Source organism: Rhipicephalus microplus, chromosome 10 (genome assembly GCF_043290135.1).
Source record: "Rhipicephalus microplus isolate Deutch F79 chromosome 10, USDA_Rmic, whole genome shotgun sequence".
Lineage (NCBI taxonomy): Eukaryota > Metazoa > Arthropoda > Arachnida > Ixodida > Ixodidae > Rhipicephalus > Rhipicephalus microplus.
The window spans coordinates 3,864,849-3,890,075 of NC_134709.1; the positions used below are offsets into that span (position 1 = coordinate 3,864,849).

The 25,227-nt window shown below is 44.6% G+C and overlaps 1 protein-coding gene across 5 annotated transcripts in view; it reads right to left on the reverse strand.

Moving 5' to 3' along the window:
- LOC119181297 (glycogen debranching enzyme) overlaps positions 1-25,227 on the reverse strand; it is a 137,882-nt gene that overhangs the window by 101,834 nt on the left and 10,821 nt on the right. Inside the window, exons 1-4 of one of the 5 annotated variants that reach the window (XM_075874884.1) lie at positions 20,841-20,992; positions 10,633-10,794; positions 9,984-10,206; positions 1,884-2,217 (exon numbers count right to left, since the gene is read on the reverse strand). In XM_075874884.1, coding sequence (XP_075730999.1) covers positions 1,884-2,217; positions 9,984-10,206; positions 10,633-10,744 — 669 coding nt within the window. In that variant the 5' untranslated portion in view covers positions 10,745-10,794; positions 20,841-20,992. Of the gene's footprint in view, positions 1-1,883; positions 2,218-9,983; positions 10,207-10,632; positions 10,795-17,915; positions 18,217-20,840; positions 20,993-25,227 lie in introns of those variants that run through there. The other 4 variants (XM_037432505.2, XM_037432504.2, XM_075874883.1 and 1 more) reach the window with 4 other exon arrangements.

Below are 25,227 nucleotides of genomic sequence, written 5' to 3' on the forward strand. Positions count from 1 at the left end.
ATGTGCTAAAAGCAGTTTGTCCAAAAACGTGCATTCATAAAGTGACAGCTAGTGTCGTAGCACAGCTCAGCCGGAGAAGGAAGCTGGATACCCTTCGGATTTGATATCCAGCGTTAGTGATACAGCCTTGAAGCAGATGACACGCCCAGACGATGCCCAGAGAAGAACAAGAAGAAAAGAAGAAAAAGAGAGCATGCTGTTGCAAGTGGTTCAATATATTCATGCTACATCACACAATCTGAAAAAGATAGCATCCCACTATGGGGTCCATATCGCACTGTCAGTGCCATGTTAGCTCTATGCTTCGTGCCCTATGATGAACAAAAAGGAGGAGATGATTTGTTCTACAAAGCATGCAACAGTTTTTATTTATTGAGTGCACCACCTCTGGAGTTGTGTACCTTACTCCATTGAGTTGTGGGAAGGAATATATGCCAAACTGGCAGTGTTTCAACGACAGGGCCAGACAATGCCGTCTCAATGTAAAAAATAGTTCTGGCTGCCTGATGGAAACACATCGCAAGGTGTGTGGATGCTACCAAGGTTCACTGAAGCATCGTTTATAGGCAGAGAAAAAGAAAGGTGGAGAGAGTGGCGTGTTACATAAGGCCAAGAGACGACGCCCGCGTCTGTACAGCTTCGCTTTTCCTTCAAGATAAAGAGATTAGATTTCTGAGCAGCACATTGTGGTTCTTTGGTTGTTAAGAAAAACTGCGACGCGCACACATTGTCACATGGATTGCTTGTGCTTTATATATAAAATCCTCTTTTCACTGTAGAATAAAATTAGTTGCAAGTCCGGCAGCAATCCTGTTCCTTTGTGTTATGTGTGCTTATTCAGTTTGCGCTAAAAGTATCTTCGGTCATGAACCAGCACCAACTAGTTTAAACCAGAATTATGCTAGGGTTGTCTTCCCTGTGATAATTCCTTTGAGGCAAGGCAAGTATACTGTAAACAAAAAAAAAAAAAAATCACCAAATATCACATTTACTCGCGTAATGAATACACTCGCATAATAAATGCGCCCCCAACTTCGATAGTCAAAATTTGGATTTTCTTTTTCCTGCATAATTGACGCACCCCTTACATTCATCCACTGCAGTCCCAAAAACCGACACCTGGCACCTTCTTGTCTGTTAGGTCTTTTCCGTTTTTTTATTATTCCAAAACCCAGAGGCTCGCTACTTCCCCCTTTGCCCGCTGTCATGTACAGTTTTGTTTCTCTTTCTATATTTGCATCGTAAGTCCCCTGTTTTCTTTTAATTATCCGTGCGTCACAGCAGGGTTCAGGAATAGGGCAAATACAGAGACATTGCAGTTGGTGAGCACACAGCGAGCAGAGGTCACGAAACTGCCCGTGCCAACCATAGAGCTGCGCTAATAGTCGCTTCCGGCAAATACAACTACATGCACGCGACTTTTCAGCGACGACGACAAAATTAGCTGTTGCCATGGCTGTCTCAAAAGGCCATTCTTTAGTGCAAGAAGTATTCCAAGTTAAGAGACAGCTTTAGTAACAATTTGTAGGGTTTAACGTCCCAAAACCATGATCTGATTATGCAAGACGCCGTAGTGGAGGGCTCCGAAAATTTCGATCACCTGGGGTTCTTTAACGTGCACCCAAATCTGAGCACACGGGCCTACAACATTTCCGCCTCCATCGGAAATGCACTTTCTCGGAGTGGCCAAGCCTAGCAAAAACATTGAATGGTTCTGGCATGTAGGTGTGGGTATAAATGCCTGTTTGGTTACAAAAGGTGAAAATTTTTAAATCCTGTAATTTTTTCCTTCTATGCGTTGCTTTATATCACCTCCTAAATGTACCCCTAATTACCCTGAGACTACACTGCACGCTCCTGCGATCCTTGCCAGCATTACTCACTTTCCATTCATCACACATCATGTTGACCAGTTGCTCTACGTCCGTCATGTCGTATGTGTGATCTGGCGTGCTGAACATGGGATTAAGCTTGCGATGGTCACGGAGGGAGTAGGAAGAATGGGAGGCCCCGAGCTCCTGGATGGGCGTGAAGTGGACAAAGTTGTAACCACTCTCACGACTGACTGCGAGCTTGTCCTTCCAGCTATCAAAGTGGCCTAGGCACTTGGTCAGCACTGTCTGGCACTGGATACAGTCCAGGGGCAGCACCTCTCGATCCTTGCCACGATGAAGCACAGGATCAACAAGAAAGTAACCCGACCCAGCTTGTTCATTTCTGCGCACACCACATCATGGGCATGTAAGTTTCGATTTAGCCAAACAAATATGACCAGAGTTACCAGATTCTGCCAAGTTAACAAGCAAATAATCATCCCAAAAGAAAACCAAAAAGTGCACGACTTTTGCCAAAAAGCTTGAAAGTGGGTACTTCATTAATTCTCTCATTCTTGACAACATTCTTTAAGTGCAATAAGAAGTCGCTCAAATACGAAAAGAAGGCAAAAAAAATACCATATCTATTCAGTACAGCAAGCATACGCACAACTACGAGCGAAAGAACATATTTACTTTTTAACATAGTCTCAGGGTAGTCTCCACTCTTCTTAATTATTCGTGCACATTTGCCAGTGCATGAATAAATTTATTGAATACTTCAGTGCATGTTTGATTACAACACCAAGCTATACAAAGTCCTCGACAAAAGCTCTATCACTGAATGGGAGAAGTGCTAAAATAAGTTTGTAATAATAAATAAATAAATTTGTAGAGAAAGTATGAATAAAACAATAAAAAGCAACAATCAATGAAAAAGTTTTCAAGCAACTTGGTAAAAAAAAAAAAACAAGCCCGATTCTGCTTATTATAAGCAGAACTGGCAACTCTGAATATGTTTGAACTTCAAACCATAGTGTTTTATGAATACACTAGAGAAAACTCTGGCACTAGTGTCTATGGGAGCTGTAACACACAGCACTTCAGTGAGCATGGGAATGATGGGTAGAGCATAGATTTGTCTAATCTTCATTCTTCTGGCTTCGTTTGACTTTGTGTAGTTTGGAGTGGCTTTGTCACGAAACCAAAACGAGAAAATGTTTAGAAGTTGCAGTTCACTACCTTAACCATTTAGCCTCACCATTTGAAATTTGCTCACGATGTTCAACCATCCATTCTTTCACCTGAAACAAAAGCAAAACACAGTAATAAACAAAGCCACGAGTGCATTCGAAGCCCGCAAGCACAAAAGCAAATTAGTGCACTACCCATCATTCCCATGGTAGCTAAACGATTGCAGCATTAGAGTCCCCTCTAGTTAATTTTAGGAAACTCTATGCATCAAACATAGTCATGGAGTCATAACCAGAGCCCTTCACTAACAAAAGTTGCAGAACTACCCACAGGTTCACTCCATGTATGAAAATCTAGACCATCAACCAAAAATTGCAAAGGCTTCCCAATCGTAGAAAAAGCCTGCAAGCGATGCCATGTTGATCAAACAAACAGTGTGTTTGGAGTTTTACATTTCGCAGACGCGATTGTGGCCATAGTACTTTTCTACCTTTCTTGAATTACTTTTCTTAATTCTTGCCATCCCAACTTGCGCAATGACCGTGATGACTGCACAGCCCTGATAATGTTATAGAGCACTGGGAGGCCGCGTTGACCAGCTCAGACCCAGTCGTCCAGTTAAGGGTCGTGGAGTGGGCCACACAGGTCGCTGCCAACCTTGGGTTGATGGCCATCTAACACAGAATCATCCTCAGTTGCTTTCTGACGAAATAAAGTTTTTCCACCCATCCATGTTATTGCACTAATGTGGCACTTCAGTTTGTTATACTCAAAAAGTTTGCAACTTACCATGAGGGTGTATTGGTTAGACTTGAAGGTCGCAAGATCTGATTACAACCATGGCGACCGCATTTCAATGGAGGCAAAATGGTAGAGGCCCACATGCTCAGATGTAGGTGCACTTTAAAGAACCCCAGGCGGTTGAAATTTTCAGAGCCCCTCATGTAGAATTTCTTATAATTATGTAATGGTTTCGGGAGTTAAAGCCCTAGAAATTATTATTATTATTATCTGAAAATTTTGTCTATGTTTATGTCCCCATTCTAAAGTTTTGTTGTGCAACTGGTTAGATCTAAGGTTAGAACAACGCAAACAAATAGACATAGAAGTGTTGCCAGCTGTGGTATGATGTGCCCGAGACAAAGAAACCATTTTTACAGAGAGAAGCACAGAAAATGCATGCTTTTAATCGAGCTCTATGATACTAACTAAGTGTGCCTAATTATTGTGGCGAATTAAGCGTGCCTAATTAAGCTTACTCTGGTACAGTGAGATCAGGCAACACTAAAGTACTTATAATGCTCTTTCACCCCAGAAAGCACCATCTGCTCTGACGCCAGCAACACACAAGGGCAATTTTCAGCATTGGAAGGGCCGTTTGGTGATATGACAAGGATGTCGGTGGCTGAACCTTCCAAATGGTTTGACATGCCTAGTTGCACGTAGAGTAACTGCATATGGTCCCTATGGGACAGAGTAGCGCAACTGTTTTCCAACGCCGCCGGCGCCGCCAATAATCATGCATTGGGGAGGAGCTGACGCTCAGGCCAATTTCGTATTTTCCGCCGCCGCTGCTGCATTGCAGCGGATCATCGCCAGTCAAGTTCAAAGCGAATCCGGCTGGTCTTCCGCACGCATCCATGAACCGGCTGGTTCGTGGATGTGTGCGGATGACTGTGGATCAACTCTATGTGCGCACCAGGTCTGCAGTTCTACCATTACAGCCATCAGAATGTTACAATGACTGGGTAAACTGGTAAAGGATGTTTTTCTAGCTGCTGAGTGCTCCTTTGTTAGTGGTGTACATGCTAAAAGAGAACTGCACTTTTCTTTGTTACACATTCATATCTGTTCAAAGGGAGCCAGATTACCTATCTTCATGCAAGAAAAGTATATTTATTCTCCACTGATGTAGCTACAAGAGCACAGTTGTGAAAGTCACTGAATATTACAGCAAAAGCTCTTATGAGATCACAAGAGTGACTCCGGCACCACAGATGTTCACCACCACCAGTGTCCGGGATCACTATTGTATAAAATTTAAAAAAAGAAAAAAAACATATATTTCCTACTTGGGAATCGAACCCGAGTCTTTTGCATGGCAGCAGAGTACTCTACCGCAAAACTATGACAAAACTGTGAGCTGTACTCTAAACTGACTTTATGTAGGCTGTCTATCGGGTAATAATTTGCGTTTACGTGTAAAATCGATTGTTTTAGAACAGTGAAGTAACAATCGTGCGTCACACAACACAAATTATGCAAAGAGTGCACCGTTATGCTCTTACACACTTCAAAAGCCATTGGGTTATATTCACCGTGACTAATTTGGCAATTTCATGTATTGTCAAGGTCAGTGAATGTCACATATTTCACCAGCGTAATGTGAATACGAATGCTCCAGCTCGTTATCCGGTCAAAACTTCTTAAAAATTGCGAACTAAGATGAAAATGTTCACTCTTCACTTTTCGTCACACGCTGAACAACACGTCGTTTTTTTTTTTCTTTGGCCACGCAACTTGTTCAGCTCTTACGTTGCACTTTGTTGGCAGTTGGGCAGAAAAGCGGCCTTCAAACACTGCAAACAGTGCTTGAAGAATGCAAGCCAAGCTAGTATGTCAATATGCAGCACGGCAAAAAAAAACACGGCAGGGGTATTGTCTACAAAAACAGAGGGTGACTTCGCTGCATAGCTGGTTGCTAGCCAGGCAAGATGGCGGACCTATGCGTTACTATGGTCCCGCAGGGACCATATACAGTTATTTTAGTTGCCATAACCTTCACACAGTCTCAGCTAGGCCATACTACATATTGTGAAATAAAAACACATTTCACTTGATCAGACACAAAAGGATTTCTGTTTGGTTATATTTTTCAGACAATTGAAACATAACACCAGGTGTCTGTCCTGTGCAGTTGGTTTGCAAAGACCACCATGGTGCAACACTTCCGGCATATGTCATAACAAATGCACGGTGATTGAAAGCAATCATAGATGCCACTGGAAGGGTGAAATGTGAAAAAGAATGTCTAGTATCATTGTCTACTTAGGTTTCAAGAATATGAACATTAGTTTTCATTCATCAATTCCAGAAGTTTTTTTTTTACTCGCATTTCTACTGGTATTCACTTGGCTCAAAAAATCTTCAGGAACTTGGTATTTCAAATCTATGACCCCCATAGAGGTACATCTACTTCATTTTTACCAACCAGAAGCGAAAAAAAGTTAGACACTGCCAAAGTTTATGGCATCTCAGCCTTTGGAGCGGAAATTCCTGGCTGGTATCGCCACTTACACTATCCTTTTGTATAGTTTCTCGCTTGCCAAGCATCTTCTTACAGCAAGAGTGATGATTTTGAAATTGTGAAAAGAGATTTTACTAAAATAAGAAAACTTTATTTTCTCTTCAGTGTCCTTTTAACAAATCCAACAGAGATAAGATATTGTTCATAGTCATAAACATCATTATTTAGTGCAATTAGTCAGCTCTAAAAAGCCAACATTAAAATTTCTAAATTTATTTTAGAGCCGATGTAAAGGCACCCTGTGTTGCAACTTGTTTTTTGCTTTACTTTGTATGTTTCACTGGGCTTTCTATAAAGTCTAAACAGAGTGTGAGGCACTCCACTGTATGGTGGTAAAGAAAGACACACCTGTTTTTGTGTAGTGCTTGATGTTTCTTAACTTCTCACTCATTTTTCCCCATCCTTGATGCCCCTTTTTCGTTCAAGGCTACATGCACATTTTTGAAACTTCTGCATTTTTATCATGCCCAGCAACTTTGGACATGCCTCACCAAACACATCCAGCGACTTCAGTGCTCGTTAACCCAATATACCTTTCAGCAGCTATGTGTAACACGCCAACAAGGATTGTGCAGCACTGTGAGCACAGTGTGTTTCTTTAAATTGCCTTAAACGCAGCTTGAATATTTTTGCGGCCTTGCTGAGTATAAAAGTAGGGGTAATTTAATGTCATTGTGTTGCGTACTGCTGCAGAAGATCACTTTGTTGCAGACACCACCATGTTCCATAATTGTTCCAACGTGACATAATTGGAACAGCGGCAATAGTAATATTTTTCTTTGCTCGGAACAAATACAACAAAGAAAAGAAAGTAGGCATGCATTTTGAGACGAATATTACATTCTTTTAATCTAAACATTAAACCTAACGATGGTGTAAGAATAATTAGGTGTTGACACTGGGCATGCCTGAGCACCCAGATAATACTCGGCCTTGCGGACGCGCTGTGCTGCGAGCCCCCAGGTGGCGCCACGGCCAATGCACCCAGCAAAGCAGTGCTGGCGCATTAAAATTCATCTGCCTGACAAACGTTTTTGCTCCAAACAGTGTGATTAACACTCAAAGAACGAATAAAATTTGTTGTTTCAGATTAAAAGATTAAAGTTTACCAGGTCTAAGGATTCATTAACATGAAAATAGCTTGTGCAGGGCATTAAAAGTCGTCAACATGGATCGATCTGGAAGTGCTCGAAGCTAAGTTCTGCACTAGTATTTTTGTCTGTTCACGGCGTTTCTCGATACAAAGTAATAAAAAAAACGTTATACAGCGTGCTATTGCTTTATCAAAATATTTTCCCGTGGGGAAGAAATGCAAGAAACTGCTGCGTGCTTAGATTCAGGTGCATGTTAAACAGCCCAGGATGGCCAAAATTAGTCAGGAGCCCTCAAATACGCCGCCCATCGAAATCAAATTGTGCTTTTGATGTGTCGACCCCCAGTAACGATGATTATCCCCTAACTAAGGAGAATAGTTACTGCAATAGAAAGGTATTTTATTCGTATCACTGCTTTTTTCTACACAGGCAGTCATTGAATCATAGTTGTGCTTGTTACATGTGAATGTGATATAAGGCTTGCATGTTTCAAATATTTATATTTGAAACATGCTTCATATGGAATGCTTGCGTGTTTCAAATATTTATATTTGAAACACACAAGCATTCCATATGAAGCACACAAGAGCGATGCAGTTGTTCCACGAAATATATAAATAATCGAACCAAGTAAGTCTTTCATATACAGCCCACTAAAGCAATGCGGCTGTTTATGCCTAGATGTTACTATGCGAATTCACATATTTACATCAACGATCATTGTCAGGCGTCATTTTGAAGAGAGGCACACGTTCGCACAATTCCGATAGCCAGAACGAAAGTTCAGTACAAAGCACGTTCTACCCCTTTTGGGAAACTCTCAGGAGTTTGATGTTACCTTCATCGATAGATCAAGCACATGCAAACAAAAAAACCTGGCTTAAAAACAGCATTGTCACACATGCCAACAAGAAGACCCAGAATCAGCAGCATGCGCATTTGCGCTGAGCGTGCTGCCGAGATGGCTGACCCCGCTCGTCATAGCGCCATCTAAGAAGGCACCAACGGAGCTGCAACATAACTGATAACGGCCTGAACATTATCTGGACGCACTGGGATTGTGCCTTTCAATGCGTTGCGAGGAGAGAGTCAGCACTTTTATATTCTTACACCGTTAACCTGACTGACTACAAATATTTAGATATTTTATTAAATGCAAATTAATATTAATTATTGTAGCTCACACAAAACGACACATTCCTGCATTTTCATTCTTGGAATGTAATACTATCGAGTACCTTAGAATATGCTTTTCAAATTTTATTAATTTGTAGACGGTGCAACATTGAAGGGGATATAACTGTTACCTAAAAAAATGCCCCCACCCAATTGAACTATCGGACCAACCGAATCACCGTGTGATTGACTGATTGGCAAAATAGAGAAAAAACAGCTTTCACATGATGTGCAACTTCTTAAATAACATTAATATTCAGTTGCACCAAGGTCCTCCAGACACATCTTCAGAAGCCCTCACGAAGAACCAACATCACATTTTTAAAGTCCTGTGAAATATGTGACGATATCAAGAACTTGTAATTTCACATGCTAAACTTATTACCAGTGCTTATTTATTTTTTAACAACCTTGTACTAGTGACAAAGGTTTTTACAGTGTCATTCATGCTGTCATTTGCAAATATATGTTAGAGCAGCGCATAAGACTGGCAACAGCTCAAAAGGCAAATGAATGCAGTTGCATTCTGCGTGTGTAGTCTGTTTAGCTTGAAAATGCAATTAAAGTAGTTTTATACAGACAATTCAACTCATAATAGGTTAACAACATGGAGTTTTCTACTATATTTACTAGAGGGAACCCTGGCACTGCAATTGTTTAGCATGATGGGTAATACACGAACTTGCCTAATCTTTGTGCTTGGGGCTTCGAACTCACTAGTGGTTTCGTTTATTGATGTGTTTTGGCTTTTGTTTCAGATAAAAGAGTGAATCGTTGTGAACTTTGAGAGCTGATTCAACTCAGTATGCCTAAAAAGGTCAAGGTGATGACAAGGAGCTGCTAAATATTTACTGAACTTCATCTTGCGATAAAGCAGCTGGATGCCGCGCAGAGCCAAACAAAGCTGAAAGAATGAAGTCAAAACAAATCCTTGTGCTACCCATGCGGGCTGAAGTGTCGTTACAGCTCCCATAGTTTATGAATGGTAAAAACGCGCTGAAAAAAACACACAACAAGAGCGCAACTTTCAATAGTTTATTTTGTGATCCCAACACTACTTTTACGGCAGAACATGAGCACATCTACTGTGAAAATTCAACAAGAACATTACTAGGCAACATCATGGACACCAAAGAAATAAAATTTTTAGCAGGAGTACTCATGTTCCGCCATATAAGTATTGTTGAGATCACAAAATTAACAGCTAAGTGAGTGCATTTGTGTTGCGTGATAGTGTGTTCATCTTCAGGGAACTCTTCCCATTCATAAACAAGGACTACAAATGAGCCCACATTAATACCTTGGTGAGCTTCCATAGACACTAGTGCCTGATTTCCTTCTGGCGTATTATTGGGAAACCTTACGGTTCATAGACAGAAATAAAACTGTATGGCTTACTCCTCATTGCATGTGAAGTAGTAATGAAAGCTTCCAGCCAGTGTGAATGTGACATCAGCAAAGTATGCCGTCTCATCATTGGGGTTGTGGACGTCATGGCTCCAGTGAACTTGGTTATACTTTGTCCTCGAGTAGCCAGAGCCAGCTACAAGAGGGGTGTTTATGAAGAACTTGACATTTTTGCCATACAGCAAGGGACCCAGGATGAACCGAACTTTTGTACCTGCAATAAAGTTGTCATATACAACAAGACCCAGCAAAATTTACCACAATAGCATTAAAGAGAAGTAACGGACAATTATGCCAAGGAGAGTATTGGGCATTTGATCAGTACTAATTGCAATATACATGTGAAGAAATAAAAGTGGATGAAAAAGTAGCTTGGCACTGGCAGGAACCGAACATGTGGCCTTTGAATAATGCGTCCAATGCTCTACCAACAGAGCTAAAGCGGTGGTCATTTCTCTGACTACTTCATGGAGTATGTATGTGCATTGGAATACATAAAATGTTGCTGCATTAGGTGCTACTTCATCCCCAACAATAATAAGTACCAAAACCAGGAGCACACTGCACAGATCATTATATATAAAGTGATATTCATATCCACAGTTTCATTTGAATAAAACCTAACAGCTCAGCTAGTTACCTTTGGAAAGCCGGTAAATAGTGCTTTCCAGGACTCCATTGTTGAGGTGGAAAACATTGATTGGAAGGGCCGATTGTGATGACTCTTCACCGGACCAGTTGGCGATTTGCATGGCGTGCTCTGACAAGCCGTTCGATTCAAATGCTGCGACAAGGTGGGGGTCTGCAAATTACAATTGGGGCAAAACAACACGTCAAAAACAGTTGGTTAGTAAAACCTCAAGCTATAGAGTAAATGGGTGTAGCAAAAAATCATCCACAGGAAATACATCTCTGGAAGGCATGTCAACAGAAGGTTCCACAACTGCTCGAGATGGCCACATCATGTCACTACGAATCTGGCCTCCAAAGATATTGTTGGCTCTATCTACACGCTTGAGATGAAATTATGCCAATGTGATCCAAATTTAAGATCTTGCAAACAAAAGGACAGGGATTCTTAGCCTCAAATTGTCCTGTTTCAATCTACGAGCACATCTCTGGAAGGTAACTCCACGTAATGTGTATCCCCAATTATGTATCAGCGCGATGCAGTGTTATCAAGGCACGTCACTGCAACGTCACATGGGCTTAGTATAAATACAAGCTGCTCAATAAACCATCGTTCTTGTAGCGTTATCTGGCTTTCTTGTAGCATCTGGACAGCACCATAACAGTGGCGACGAGCAGACCTGTGCAATCACGAGTGCCGGGCAGCCGCTTGAATTCGGAGGGGTGAATGGTACCTGGCCAATGTATCGTGTTCATTTGGAGGCTTACTTTGAAGCTCGTAACATCGCAGACGAAGCAAAGAAACGAGCACTCTTGATATCGTCCCTAACGGACAATGCAGTGGGAGTTGTTCAGGGGCATTGCCACCCAAAGAAGGTCAACGAGCTCAGCTATGACGAAGTTGTCGGGTATCTGGAAGAACACTACACCCCGCACGTCAACGAGACCGCCACAAGCTATGCCTTCTTCATGAGAACACAAAAAGCTGGTGAGTCTGTTGAGGATTTCATTGCCGAAATCAGGCGGCTGGTGGAGAAGTGCAATTTCAGGACATCGCTGAAGCGCATGCTGAGGGACCGAATTGTGTGTGGCGTGCACGATGAAGACGTCAGGCGACATTTATTGACGCAACAGAAGCTCACGCTAGAACAGGCAGAATGCTTTGCTATTTCGGCGCAAGACGCCGCTGAAAACGCCCGAATAATGCATTCTACCGACCAAAGTGCTGTAAATTTCGCACGCCAGAGGGACCGTACTCAGAAATTGCGACCGAAACTGGATACTCGCGGCTGCTGCGGTCGGTGGGGTAGCGCGAAAAATGTAGCGTAGGAATGTAAACACCTGCGCACAATGTGCCACAGGTGCGGCAAACGAGGCCACTTGAAACGAATGTGCCAGACAGCCAAGTCGGGTCACCGACAGAGCTCACATACGGATGTACGATGGCAAGGGGCGTACGCGGCGACAGCGGAAAGCTGTTCAACCTCGAATAGTTAAAAGGCCTTGTACACTATACAGGCCGTCCTTCATCAAGAAGCAAGCATACGCAAGGTGAACCCCATTTACAAAGTAGTAACCTGGGATAGCGTTCCTCTGACAATGCTGGTGGACACTGGATCACCTGAAAGCATCTTTTCAGCATTGGTGTTTCGGAAGTATAAAATGAAGTGGCCGCTATTGGGAAAAACGAAGCAAAACTGTCCTGCCTATTGGGCGAACTTCCAGTGCTTGGACGGCTACGTATGACAGCCTGATGCGACGGCAAAAATATGCAAGGCACGGTTGATAGCATGGGACCATCGTTTATGTGGCAGAGACACGATAAAGGCTTTTAACGAAATCGTAGTTTCCATGCTGACAAACGTCGTCGCGAGCGTGCATCCCATTAAGTTGAACGAAGCCAACACGAAACTAGAGGCCCTGCTCAGCGAATATGCTGATGTCTTCGCTCGAGGTCTTGGACTTTGTAAAGGACCACCGGTGACATTCCAATTGAAAGAAAAAGTAGTTCCGCGGTTTTTCAAGGCCCGCACCGTACCTTACGCTTTGTGGGACAAGATGTCAGAAGCGCTGGATCAACTAGTAGCCCAAGACGTCATTACGCCCGTGAAAACCGCCGAGTGGGAACACCAGTCGTACCCGTCATCGTAATAAAAAAGGATGGTTCGCTCAAAATGTCCGGAGATTTTCGCATGACTGTCAATGTGGCCACTTTGACGAAGCAGTACCCGTTGCCGCGAGTGGACGACATTTTTGCAAAGCTGAACGGCGGGGAAGTTTTTCACAATGTTGGACCTGCGCCAGGCTTACAACCAGTTACTGTTGGATGAAGACGCCCAGAAAATAGCAGTATTCAACACGCAAAAGGGTCTTTTCTTTTTCAAATGATTGTCTTTTGGTGTGAGTTCCGCACCAGTCATGTTTCAGAGACGAATGAACGCACTTCTGAGCGACATTCCAGGAGTACAGGTGTACCTGGATGATATCATCATGGTGGAAAAACGAAGTGACATGTCGCGGCCGCATTAAGTCTGTCAGAGATTACGAGAATATGGTCTACGGTTGCACAAGGAAAAATGCAAACTTCGACAAGGTGAGGTCACTTTTCTTGGCCATCGTATCGACGCAAACAGATTTCGGCCGACAGACGAGAACACCAAAGCTGTTCGCACAGCGCCGGAGCCCACATCAGTGAGTGAGCTGAAAGCCTTTTTGGGTCTTGTGAACTATTACGGCAAATTCTTGCCGAACCTAGCAACCACACTAGCACCGTTGTACGTGCTTCTCCAAAAAGGGGCCAGATGGCAGTGGAATCAGGAGCACAAAGAATGTTTTCGGAAAGTTAAAGAGGCATTACAAGCATCCAAGTTTTTGGCCCTTTTTGATCCTGATAAGCCACTGAAGCTGGAGTGCGACGCATCCCCAGTAGGTATCGGAGCGGTTTTGACCCACCGTGTCAGTGGTGCTGATTACCTGATAGGTTTCCGTTCCAGAAAGCTTACAAAGGCAAAATACAATTACTCATAGTTGGAAAAAGAGGCCCTAGCACTTGTGTTCGGGGTTGCACGGTTCAAGGAATATTTGTACGGTCATGAGTTTGTCTTGGTGACTGACCATAAATCTCTTACTGGGTTAATAAATCGAAAAAAAGCGATACCACTGATGGAAGCCGCTCAGATTCAGCGTTGGGCCTTGTTTCTAACTACAACTATATGGTACAGTATCATAAGGGCAGTAAACATTCAAACGCAGATGCCCTCAGCCGATTGCCGCTGCTGGTTACAGAGCCATGAGAGGGCCATTCCAATGAAAGGGAATATGTTTTGTTTGCCCAATTGATGGAGGAAACAGCTGTGCGCTCGAGAGATGAAACAAATGACCAATCAGAACTCTACTCTCCAACAGGTCAGCGAGTGGATTTTACAGGGATGGCCGCGGTTCCGACCCCAAGATCACGAGCAGTACCAGCCGTACTTCAACAGAAGGATGGAACTGACCGTAAGTGACAATTTGGTGTACTGGGGCTATCGCATTGTTGTACCTGTAGCGGCAAGAAGACGCTCACTAAGCCTGCTGCATAAAACTTATCCCGGCATAGTTGCCAAAAAGAGTATTGACAGGATGCTATTCTGGTACTTGGGACTACCCTCTGACATTGAGCGACTGGTCAAATCATGTGATATTTCTGCACAGGCTTCCGCGATGCCATCTGATCAGATGCCTGTATCCTGACCAGTGACCGGGGAGAGCTGGAGCCATCTTCATGCCGATTTCGCCGGGCCGGTAGACGGCCACATGGTCTTGGTCATCGTAGACTCGGAAACAAAATGAATTGAAGCGGTGCCAATGAAAACTGCTACGTCTGAAGCTATGGTCAGAGCTTTGCGTTCAATATTTGCACGGTTCGGGCTTGGCTTCCAAAAATGTTCGTGTCAGACAATAGACCGCAGTTCGTGAGCTCATACTTTTGTGAGTTCTTGGCACGTAACAATATACAGCAACTAACAACAGCACTCTATCATCCACAGTCGAATGTCTTAGCCGAGAGAGCGGTGCGCACGCTTAAGGAAGGATTAAAGAAAAATCCAGGATGTGACTTGATAACAAGGTTGAATCAACTTTTGTGCAGATACTGAACTCCGGGAGAAGATAGTAAGTCAGCGGCGGAACGTTTGCTGGGTTATCAGATTAGAATCAAGATACAGCATCAAGTCCAAAGAAAAACATGCTGATGGTTCGCCAACAGCAAGTGCAAGAAAGTTCAATGCAGGTGGCCCGGTTTAGATGTGCAGTTTTGGAAGAAGTCGAAGATGGATTCCAGGAGTAGGGCAAGACCATCAAGGTTCCAGAATGGTGACCGTGGATTGTGCTCAAGGACTGCACCAATGGCATCTAGATCAGCTGAGACATCGAGCGGAATTGGTGGACAGTGACCCTGGCCAGAAACAAAAGCAGAAGCCAGTTGAAGCCACCACGGAAACTGTGCAAGACAGCCCGAAAAAAACGGTGACGGAATCAGCACCAACACCACCACTTTTGCGAAGATCAAGTCGGCCACGAAAACAACCTGAACGCTATGGATATTAAAAGGGGAGAGATGATGTGTCAGTGCGATGCAGTGTTATCAAGGCACGTCACTGCAACGTTACATGCACTTAGTATAAATAGAAGCTGCTCAATAAACCTTCGTTCTTGTTGCGTTATCTGGCTTTCTTCAAGTATCTGGACAGCCCCATAACACCCAAGTGAAAAAGTAGATGAAGAGTAAATTTTGTGGAAACTCACGTTACAAAGAACATTCAACACTTGGCATAATTTTTGGCCCCGTTGGTTTCGAAAAAAAATTATGTTATAATCGAATACTATGTCCAATAGCCCTCAAGAAATGACAAATGGTGCGAAGCGCAGGGCAATTACAGAGACGGACTAAGTGCTGCCCTGCATTTGTCATTGTCCTGTTTCATGCTGCTTCAAGTTTCCTTGAATATGTGCCAACCTGCCCAAATATGTGCTCTAGAACCCTCAGGAAATCTTCAATTTTCAACTTCCCAATGGTGTAGTTTTTGCACAGGTTTTGTAAATGCTTCTGCATGGCGATGAGCACTGACAGGTTCATGTTGTTTTGGAGCGCACTGACTCAATACTGGGCCATCTTCATAATCATGGTGGCTTCTTTCGAGCGCAAGGTGTCAATGGCCTTCCACTATGTTCAGCGGACGTGGGCCATGGTGTTTCTCAGCCTTCTGTTCCAGGCCTTTGCACATTTTTCACCCCATGCCTTCCATGAACAGTAGCCTAGTTAACGTATAGGGTATGCTAAAATTTACTAGAGGGAACTTAAACGCTGCTATTGTTTAGTCACCATGAGCATGATGAAATGGGAAGACTTCAAATACACTTGTAGCTTTGTTTACTGTTTTGTTTTGGATAAAAGAATGGAGCGTTGCAGACTTCGTGAGCTGAAGGTTATTGTGGTAAAATGAGACTGCTAGACTTGGTATACCGACAAAGCGAATGCAGGTCGCAAGGGAGCAGGAAGAACACAGACAAATCCGTGTATATTATCCATCATTCCCGTTCTGGCTGAAGCATCATGCATCGCAGATCCCATAGTGCCGTAGAGTGTATTCATCGTAACTAAGTTGTGCGAAAAATTAAAGTGCAAAAGTAAAACACCTGGACACTGCGCACACTAACTTTTCACTGTGTCAAGGTATGTTCCTTGCACTTCAATTTTTCTGGCAACTCAGTTAAGATGAATTACCAAATCGCCCAGCAGTCCGCGCTTCTCATGTATTTGTAGGAATCTTTGTAAGTTCAAGTACTGCATGTTGCCTCCTTTCTGCCTTTGCTTCTGTAAACAGTAATCTTTGTGGGGGAAGCTCTATGATTCAACTGTCTCTTATTAGTGATAAATGAAGGAGTGGCTGAGAAAAAGGTGTTACAGTCAAGGCAGTAATGTGGGCTGGTTGAATGGAATCCCTGGCATTTATTTCAGTAGCACAAAAAATAGACGCATACATAAGACGGGTCACATCAACTGACATTATGTGCGTGTCTGTCTAATGGGTTTTGTATATTTCCTTGCAACAAAGTCAGTTCATGTTTTGCACCAATCGTGTTTATTGTGTCTGCTGGAGCCTGCATTTTTATTTCTTGTGCTACTGAAACGAATGCCAGTGATTCAAGCCAACTAGCCCCCATTACCACCTTGACTGTAACACCCCTTCTTCAGTTCCACCTTCAACGGGCACATGAACTGACTTTAGTCCAAAGAAATGTACAAAACCCAAAGCCTATTGCACAGGTACACATGCAGTCAGTTGATGTCTAACACCTGTACTCTTTATGTGTCCTATCTTATGTCTGCATATTTATTTTTTGTACTAGAGCCTTGATAAAGGCAAATCTGCTTGAACTAATCTAGCATTGAAGAAAAGTCCACTTGTTGAAACGTCGAGTGGAACACATATCCCCTATTTACGGCATCAATATACTGTACAAGAGTGAAATTAAATTGTTTTGGTGTCAAATGTTCTTAGCCTGATAAGTGGTGTTGCCCCAAATGCACTCGGTCCCTCTGCACAATTCCTATGCTCTGTATTTTATGGCAACTTTAGCAATATACCAGTTGTTAGTAGCGCTTAGTACTGTCTTCTATAGAGTGTCCGTCTTTCTAAACGCAAAAAAATGAAGACCTTTATTTTTTCTATTTTTTCGGGAAAGACTTTTTTTTTTTTTTTTCAGGAACAGTTGTTCCAATTTTAGACTTCATCACTGCCGGTGTTCCAGTACGGAAACAGATTCTAGCCAGAATCACCGCACGTTGAGCCACGCTCTCAACGCTGCCTGAATTTATTATCGCTTTAGGACGCACGACAGGGAATAAGACCTCTGGTAGACTTCAATGGAGGCCAACGGACGCATTCGAAACTGCAGAGTGAACAGCTTGCAACATCAGATACTTCACCATTCTAACACCTGGACTATATTAACGTCGAAATGTACATCAAGTACTCTTTTAATTCTAACATTAGGCGGTGGCACAAAACGTCAACCTGCAATGACTGATCGTGGTCTGCGATTAATGCGCGGTCACTGGACTTGTTTGATTTGTTGACAACGCAATGCAAATAACGCCGCAGTACGATGACACTTTGATCTTCGCAATCCTTTTAAACTAAACAATGAAATCAACAGTTAATCATGTGTACGCTCCTTTGGAAGACATCACAAAACCGGCATCGAAGACAGGAGGGCAACATCTAACGCATAAGCGAAACTAGCACCTACCTAAGCCAGAGACGATCTCACGGTCGCTGCAAGTTGCAGGGAAAGTTCAACGCGCTTTCATCGTCGGCAGTTCTGGCTTAATTCTAGCAGAAAGAATACACCGGCGCAGCTGACAGTTCAGGGGGTCCGCCGTAATAAAACAAATGAACCGCACAGCCCGTAGAGGTCACCCCGCTGAGCTGCGTTCACGTGAGCAGCGGCAATAGTAAACAATCAAGAGCACTAGAGTCCCTAGATATTTCCCTAGAGAGAAAATTCCAAGGAACGTAAAAATATAGGAGAGGCCCCCCGTGCCCTACGTTATCCCAATGCTAGAGTGCCTAGAATATTTCTCCTAGTGTCGTGAACGGGCCGGCCGAGGGGAAATGGTATGCAATACAGCCGCCAGGTGGCAGTACCGCTCTCTAGCGCGCTGCTTTTTCGGCAAGCTGGGGAGGCAGCAAGCCGGAGCAGACGCTTTGCGTTGAAATTACAGTGGTGGTTTCATGGCTTAGCACGCGATTGCCTTGTTATCCTGCGTTTTCCATGCAGACTGTAAATAAAGCATGTGAATTTGAACGAAATGTATGCGAGCTCTCTGCCTTGTTGAGATTTTGTGTCCTCCTGCCGTGCCGCCTCTTCATAGATTGGCCGCTCGCGCGTTACCAATGCTACTTTTTAAATTGCGGTAATTAAGGGGTGGCCAACCGGGGGCTCCCAGCGGTACGACTGTTCAACACAAAAAATCACATATTTCTCTCCTCATCCGCGACCACCATTCCCTCCTGTAGGCTGCTGTCGCGACTTTGTTGTCATGTGCAGAATCGCAGGCACTGTACAAACCCTCTTCTCGCAACTTTTTATATATACAATGTATTATGGACACTTACTTTCCCTGCACTCGGTGGCAGGCCTGTATGCACCCACGTACAAGGGTCATTATCTCTTCGATTGGCCTTTCACGCCTCGAAGTAATCAGAAAAATAAATAATGCCAAAGCAATGACAGTGCTGATTTTCTGACAGTGCTGATTCCGCTGATCTTGAATCAGTCTCCTCAGGTACTTGCACCTCAAGCAAGCTTTCCCATCCTGCGTAGTAACCAAGCACTTGGTCGAAAAACATCCGCTTCCGAAACGGACGCACTTAGTGCCAGCGGCAGGCTCAATTTCGCAGCCGCAACAAAGAAGCAGATCGTCGGCCCTTTTCAGCGAAGCGAGTGCGTCAGTTTCGGTGCTGACATAGTGCTCTTCCACATTTATGCCGCGGCAGTAAGTACTGCAAAGGTACCCATCTGCAGCACCTACTTCCTTGCTTGACGAAAACACTACGTGTTTCAACACGCACACGTCACCCGGCACTGTATTGTAGTGCCATGCGAAGCACAATGCTTCTGGGTTACTGGGCAAGCAAATTTTGCTGCAAAATGCCGACGGCGGCGTTATGCTGTGAAACGGGTGCGGCGCCTGTGCTGTTTCCTCGCCAGCGGCAGCATCGTCACAGGCCTGGGAAGTCGTGGGTTCATTCGGCGCTTTACGCTTAGAGCTGTGCAGTCAGCAATATTCCTGTCTTTTCTTTTTCGAGGCACTGGTTTAGTCAGGTAAGCGGGGCCATCCGGGAAAATGGTAGGAACGGCGTCCGGCGTTAGCGATGGTCGTTCACGGTCGAATTCGACGTCCTCGCCGTTGATGACATGCTTGAAAGTTCTTTGGATGTAGCGATCATCAAAATGACGAGAACACGCTACACAAGTTTCGTCTAGAACTTTGTCACCTCTTTTGATGTTTCGCGCCCATTCTTGAAGACGAACAGAGACACCTTCTCCTTGAAAGACTTGTACCCGCCTTTGCACAAAGGCACAAAGCACGTTCTTCCTTTTTTTTTTTTCAGGCATAGTCACACACAATCGCTGCACGAGAATTCACGGTACATATTCGAAACGTAGCGAGAACACGCTTCACCACACAGACAATTCGCCACCCGACACAACGTTGAAAGGCCCGGCCGGCACGCAAACTGACGCGCCAGTTGCAAGTAGCGCCCCCTAACGCTGAATCCAAATCAATTTCCCAGTCGCCGATGTGGAAGGCGCCTGTTCATGACACTAGGAGAACATTCTAGGCACTCTACCAATGCATTGTGGCGGAAGTGACGTCAATGGGGCAAACAAAACAGCAGACGCTCTGCGGCGTGCTCTCAGCGCTGGTTCACTTCTGTGCGGACTTATGGCCCCGGCGTAAACTTGACGCGTATTGTATGGTTTGCATGCAATAAAATGTTACAAGCACACCTTTCCGAAGTTTGTGCATGGCAGGCCCGAGCGCGGCGTGCTGATATACTTCGTGGAGTGTTTTCATGCAACAGCATAGGAAGCACCGGTACATGTCGTAATCGAAATCATTCAGCCCCTAAATTATCGTACTCGAACTCACCCAGCAGTGACTTACGCGTTCTACTCGCCGTAACCCCCCCCCCCCTTTTTTTTTTCTCTTAGCCAGATTTTCCAATCTACGGGCTGATTAGCAGTTCTTTGCTCGTATATAGTGTCATTGTGGCAATACACGATTTTGAGAGCTTGCTTCGTAGCTATTCCGTGCAACGCCAGCCTAGTACTTGACGTACTTCCCGTCAGTAAGAAGGCACCACTGTATTGTACACGCAATCGTGGGCGTAAAGTGTGTAATTCCAGTGCGTGCGCACACAACACGCAGCGAGTCCACACCGTACGATACATACACATTTAGTCCGATAACTAGAAAAGTTTATTGTCCTTCCGTATGAACGACACAACTTGTACAAACGCGACACGATGCCTACAACACTAAAAACAAAAGTTAGCGTGTGTTCTCAGTTGACACAATGAGTAAGAACCAACGGAGCTTGTATACAGCAGAGAGCTCCACATGCAAATACCATGCATTACTGAACAACAGTGAAGCGAACATACGTGCAAAGTGCCACCAGGTACGTCCGGTGGTGCACGTACGCGATTCGCACCGAGTATACACTACAGCTGGGCATCGCACAGCTTTCCTAAAAAACACGCAAGAGAAGCAGTACTCGTGAATTGACTCGCTGCCGGCAGAGAACACCTACAGGCTTCCACCCTGCCGGCGCCGCTTCCGCCACGGCGACAGCTCGCCGGAAATCGTGAAGTGTTCATTTACTTTTCCGCTAGGAGGTAGTGCGAGTGTTAGCGATTCAAAAGTTGAGGTCCACGGAGAAAGGAATCTTCCTCCGTGAGCAGGTCGGTTGGTGCAGAGGCAGTGCGCAACATGAGATAATTTTTCCTTTATTTCTTTGTGTTTATAAACATTATTATTTTTTTTCTTTCTTAATCAATAACTTGCGTTGCGAGAACTGTAGGTATGGGACACATGTAACGTTGCAGTGACGTTGACCACGTGAACGGGGTAGGCGGCTGTTTTGAAGAAGTTCGGTGTGCCCATTTAGTTGTTAAACAGCTAGAGCCGAACACGAAGGGGACCTAGTGAGAGGCTACTAGCGAAATTGAACACGTGTGTGTGCGGTGTAGGCGGCAGCTTCAAACAGTTGTTGAGGTAGGAGAGTTAGCGTAGACGGCTGGATAGCGGAATTAGGGTTGAACTTAGGGCTGTCGGGCGCTCGGTTCGATGGTCGGGTAGGCGATGGCTAAAGAGGCTAGGAAAACCACGGGCGAGAGTGAGCTGGTGCAGTGCGAAGAATGAAAGCGCTGGTGCTACTTGTACGAGACAGCATTCACGAGTTTCGCCGACGCGCAGAAGGCGAACTTCGTGTGCAGGCTGTGCAAAGCACTGAAGGCGGCCGTGCAGCGCATGGAGGCTAGCATCAAGGGGCTTCAGGGGCAGCTTAGGGCGGAAAGGGAGCAGAGGATAGAACTTCAAAAACAGCTTGGAGCGTCGCGTGAGCGGGAGGAGGCTACCGCCAGCTAATTAGAGCAAATGAAGGGCGACCTTCGAAAAGAAGGGGAGGGGCGGACCGAGCTCGAGCAGCGCTGAAAGGAGCTAATGGCGCTTTGCCCCTGCCCCGAGCGGTGTGAGACGGAAGGCGTGAGTAGCGGAGAAAGCGACAGGCGAGAAGGGAGGTCAGGGGGCCGCAGTGTCTGGCCACAGCACGGAGGCTCCGAGAACATACAGCTCAGTGGCGCGGCAGTCTTCGAGCAGGGCAGGAACACAGAGTAGATGACAGAGAGAAAAACAGGTAAATCAAACAGGGTCGCCATCACAAACAGGAAGCCAGCGATTGAGGCGTCGAAGGGTCCAAGTGGTGGGGGGCTCTAACGTGTCCAGGGTTAGAGATGGCGTCTTCACGATAGTGAAGGAAGATGGGAGAGTGAGGGTGGAGGCCCAGTCAGGGAAGAGTATGATGGATGCACTGGGCAAAGCTCAGGACGTTGTAGAGGACACATAGAGGGCGAAAATGTCGTCATTATTCATGCTGGACTCAATGATGTGCTGAAGGGCAAGGATCAGAACCTTCTGAGACAGTTAAAGGATGGGATGCGTAAGCTCCGAGAAGCCTCTGGGGGTGTGCATGCGAACATACGCACAGTCCCAGAGGTCCGGGGGCAGTCTCGTGGGATTTAGTGGAGGCCAACTGTGTGATCAAAGGTATAAGCCGGCAACTCGGATACAGCGTAATGGAGGTGAACCAAGACGTGTGCGAGACCGGCGCTCGCCCCTTTGCACAGGATTGCACTCATTACAGTGGTGCGACGGGCAGGAGGGTTGTTAATGGGATGGGTCGTCAAGCCACAGTTTTTTTAGGGGGACCCAGAGCCCTGAGGCCAACAGTGTAGCCAAAGACGGTTCTAAAGGGGCACAAATATTCAAGCCACGCGGAGTCCATGCAGAAGAAATCAACGTAAGCACAAGGGCCGAGCCAAGTCAGACATAGGCTATATTAAGATGCAGGGTGGCAGGAATAGGTTAAAGTGGGAATAGATAGAAGAGCAGTTGAGGCAGGAGGAGCTGATGGTATATGGGGTTGTGGAGACACATCTTCGAGACATGGAGCAACCACCTTGCAATACGGACTACGTATGGGAATATTGCAATAGAACAGAACGCAGCAAAAAAAAAGAGGGGGGGTGGAATTGGTGCATTCATACATAAAGGTATGGGTCGGCAAAGAGTCAAGCAGGGATGCATGGAGCATTTATGGTTAAGAGGGAAAGTAGCTGGGCAGATGACACTCCTTGGTTTGGTGTACTTGTGCACAGGAGCAAAGGCCAGAGAGGAAAACCAGGCAATGGTGGAGTGTATATCAAAGGATATTGAGGAATTAGGAGGAGAGTGCGAGGTAATTATACTAGGAGATATGAATGCGCACATAGAAGATATAGATGAGTATACTGACCCAACAGGCAAAATGATCATGGATATGTGTGAAAAGCATGATTTGATCATTTGCAACAGTACTGACAGGTGTGAAGGGCAAATAACATTTGAGTTAGGAAGGCTGCAGTCGACGATAGATTATGCATTGATGTCACATAAGATGTATGACAAGCTCAGGGGAATGCACATAGATGAAGGTGGCTCCAGAAGTCTGGGTAGTGTTCACAAACGTGTCAGGCTAAGTTTCGGAAGAGCAGTGAAAGTAGGAAGGAGGCAAGATGGGCAACTATGGGGAAATTTTTATTCAGAAAGGCAAATAGAAATAGCTACTGAACAAATTGAGAAATTAATCACTGAGGATAATAAAACAGTACGGACATACACGAATCTAATTAGACTGTTTGAGCTAGAGCTTGCTAAGGCACGTGACAAGTCACCCCGGAAAACAAGACACAAACCAAAGAGTTGGTGGGATGAGGAACTTAAAAGAGCCATAACAAAACGTCAGGAAGACTCTAGGGAACACAGACATGCTAAGCAGCGGGGTGAACCGACAGATGATGTTGAAAGAAAATGGGCCATCTTTCTAAGCTGTAAAAGGGAAGCATCCCTTCTGATCAATGAAAAGATTAGAAGAAAGAGGGCTCAGTGGCTGGCAGAAGTACATAAAAAGGATAGAAAGGCAGCTGCGAAATTTTGAAATCATCTAAACTCTCTTAAGAAATGAGACACGCCTAGAGCAGAGGTTTATAACTACAGCTCAAGGTGCTAGGCTAGAAGGGGACGAAGCTATTGAATATATAAGAACAAGGGTGACAGGAAAATTTCAACAAATAAGTGACTTATGCACCACAATAGACAAGCATGGATCAAGAGGCGCAATGGCTCCATTTTCACAACGAGAGTGGGAAAGAGCTGAGAAGAGGGTTCCTATAGCAGTACATCAACAGGCCCAGATGGCATTCCAATTATGCTGATAAAGACATTGGGTCCGAAGAATAAACAGACTTTGAGAGAGGCAGTGAGCTAAACAATAATTGATGGTGAAGTCCCCGATGAATTAGAAGCCAAATTAGAGGGAAGTGGACTTGGCTTCAACCTTTCTTTCGTCAAACAAGGAAAACTCATTGTTCGGGCCCTACCAGCATTAATGTACGCAGATGATATAGTGCTAATGGCCGACAACAAGGAATATTTGCAGAGATTGATGGACATATGCGGTAATGAGGGAGATAGGTTAGATTTTAGATTCAGTATGGAAAAGTCAGCAGTCATGATTTTTAATGATAACGAAGGTAGTGAGCTTAGAATACAGGAAGTCACGCTAGAGATAACAGATAAATACAAATATCTGGGCGTATGGATAAGCAATGGGACCGAGTACCTAAGGGAACACGAAATATACCTGACGACTAAAGGTAACAGGAATGCAGCAGTGATGAAACATAGGGCACTGTGGAATTACAATAGGTATGATGTGACAGGAATATGGAAAGGGGTCATGGTTCCTGGTCTGACTTTCGGCAATGCGGTCTTGTGCATGAGATCGGAGGTTCAAGCAAGATTAGAAATTAAGCAACGTGGAATAGGTAGGCTTGCTTTAGGAGCTCACGGGAATACACCAAATCAGGGAGTACAAGGTGATATGAGATATCGTGCGAGGGCAAGGAAGCTAGCAGCAAGATTAAATTTGAGAAGCGATTGAGAGAAATGGGTAATGAGCATTGGGGTAGGAAGCTTTTCAGCTACTTGTAAATGAAGAATGGCGATACAAAGTAGAAGCGAACCAGAAAATTATCGAGGAAATACTTAGAAAAGAGCAGGGGGCCCAACCAAAAAGAACCATTGGTTAAGAAGAAAGTGAAGAAACGGGTACCCATATGTGGAGAATTGGCGTGATCAAGAAGTCCGCACTAGAGATCTATCGAACTTTTAAGCAGGAAATTGCCAAGAAAAGGATCTATGATAATACTCGGGGTAGTTCTCTTCTGCGTG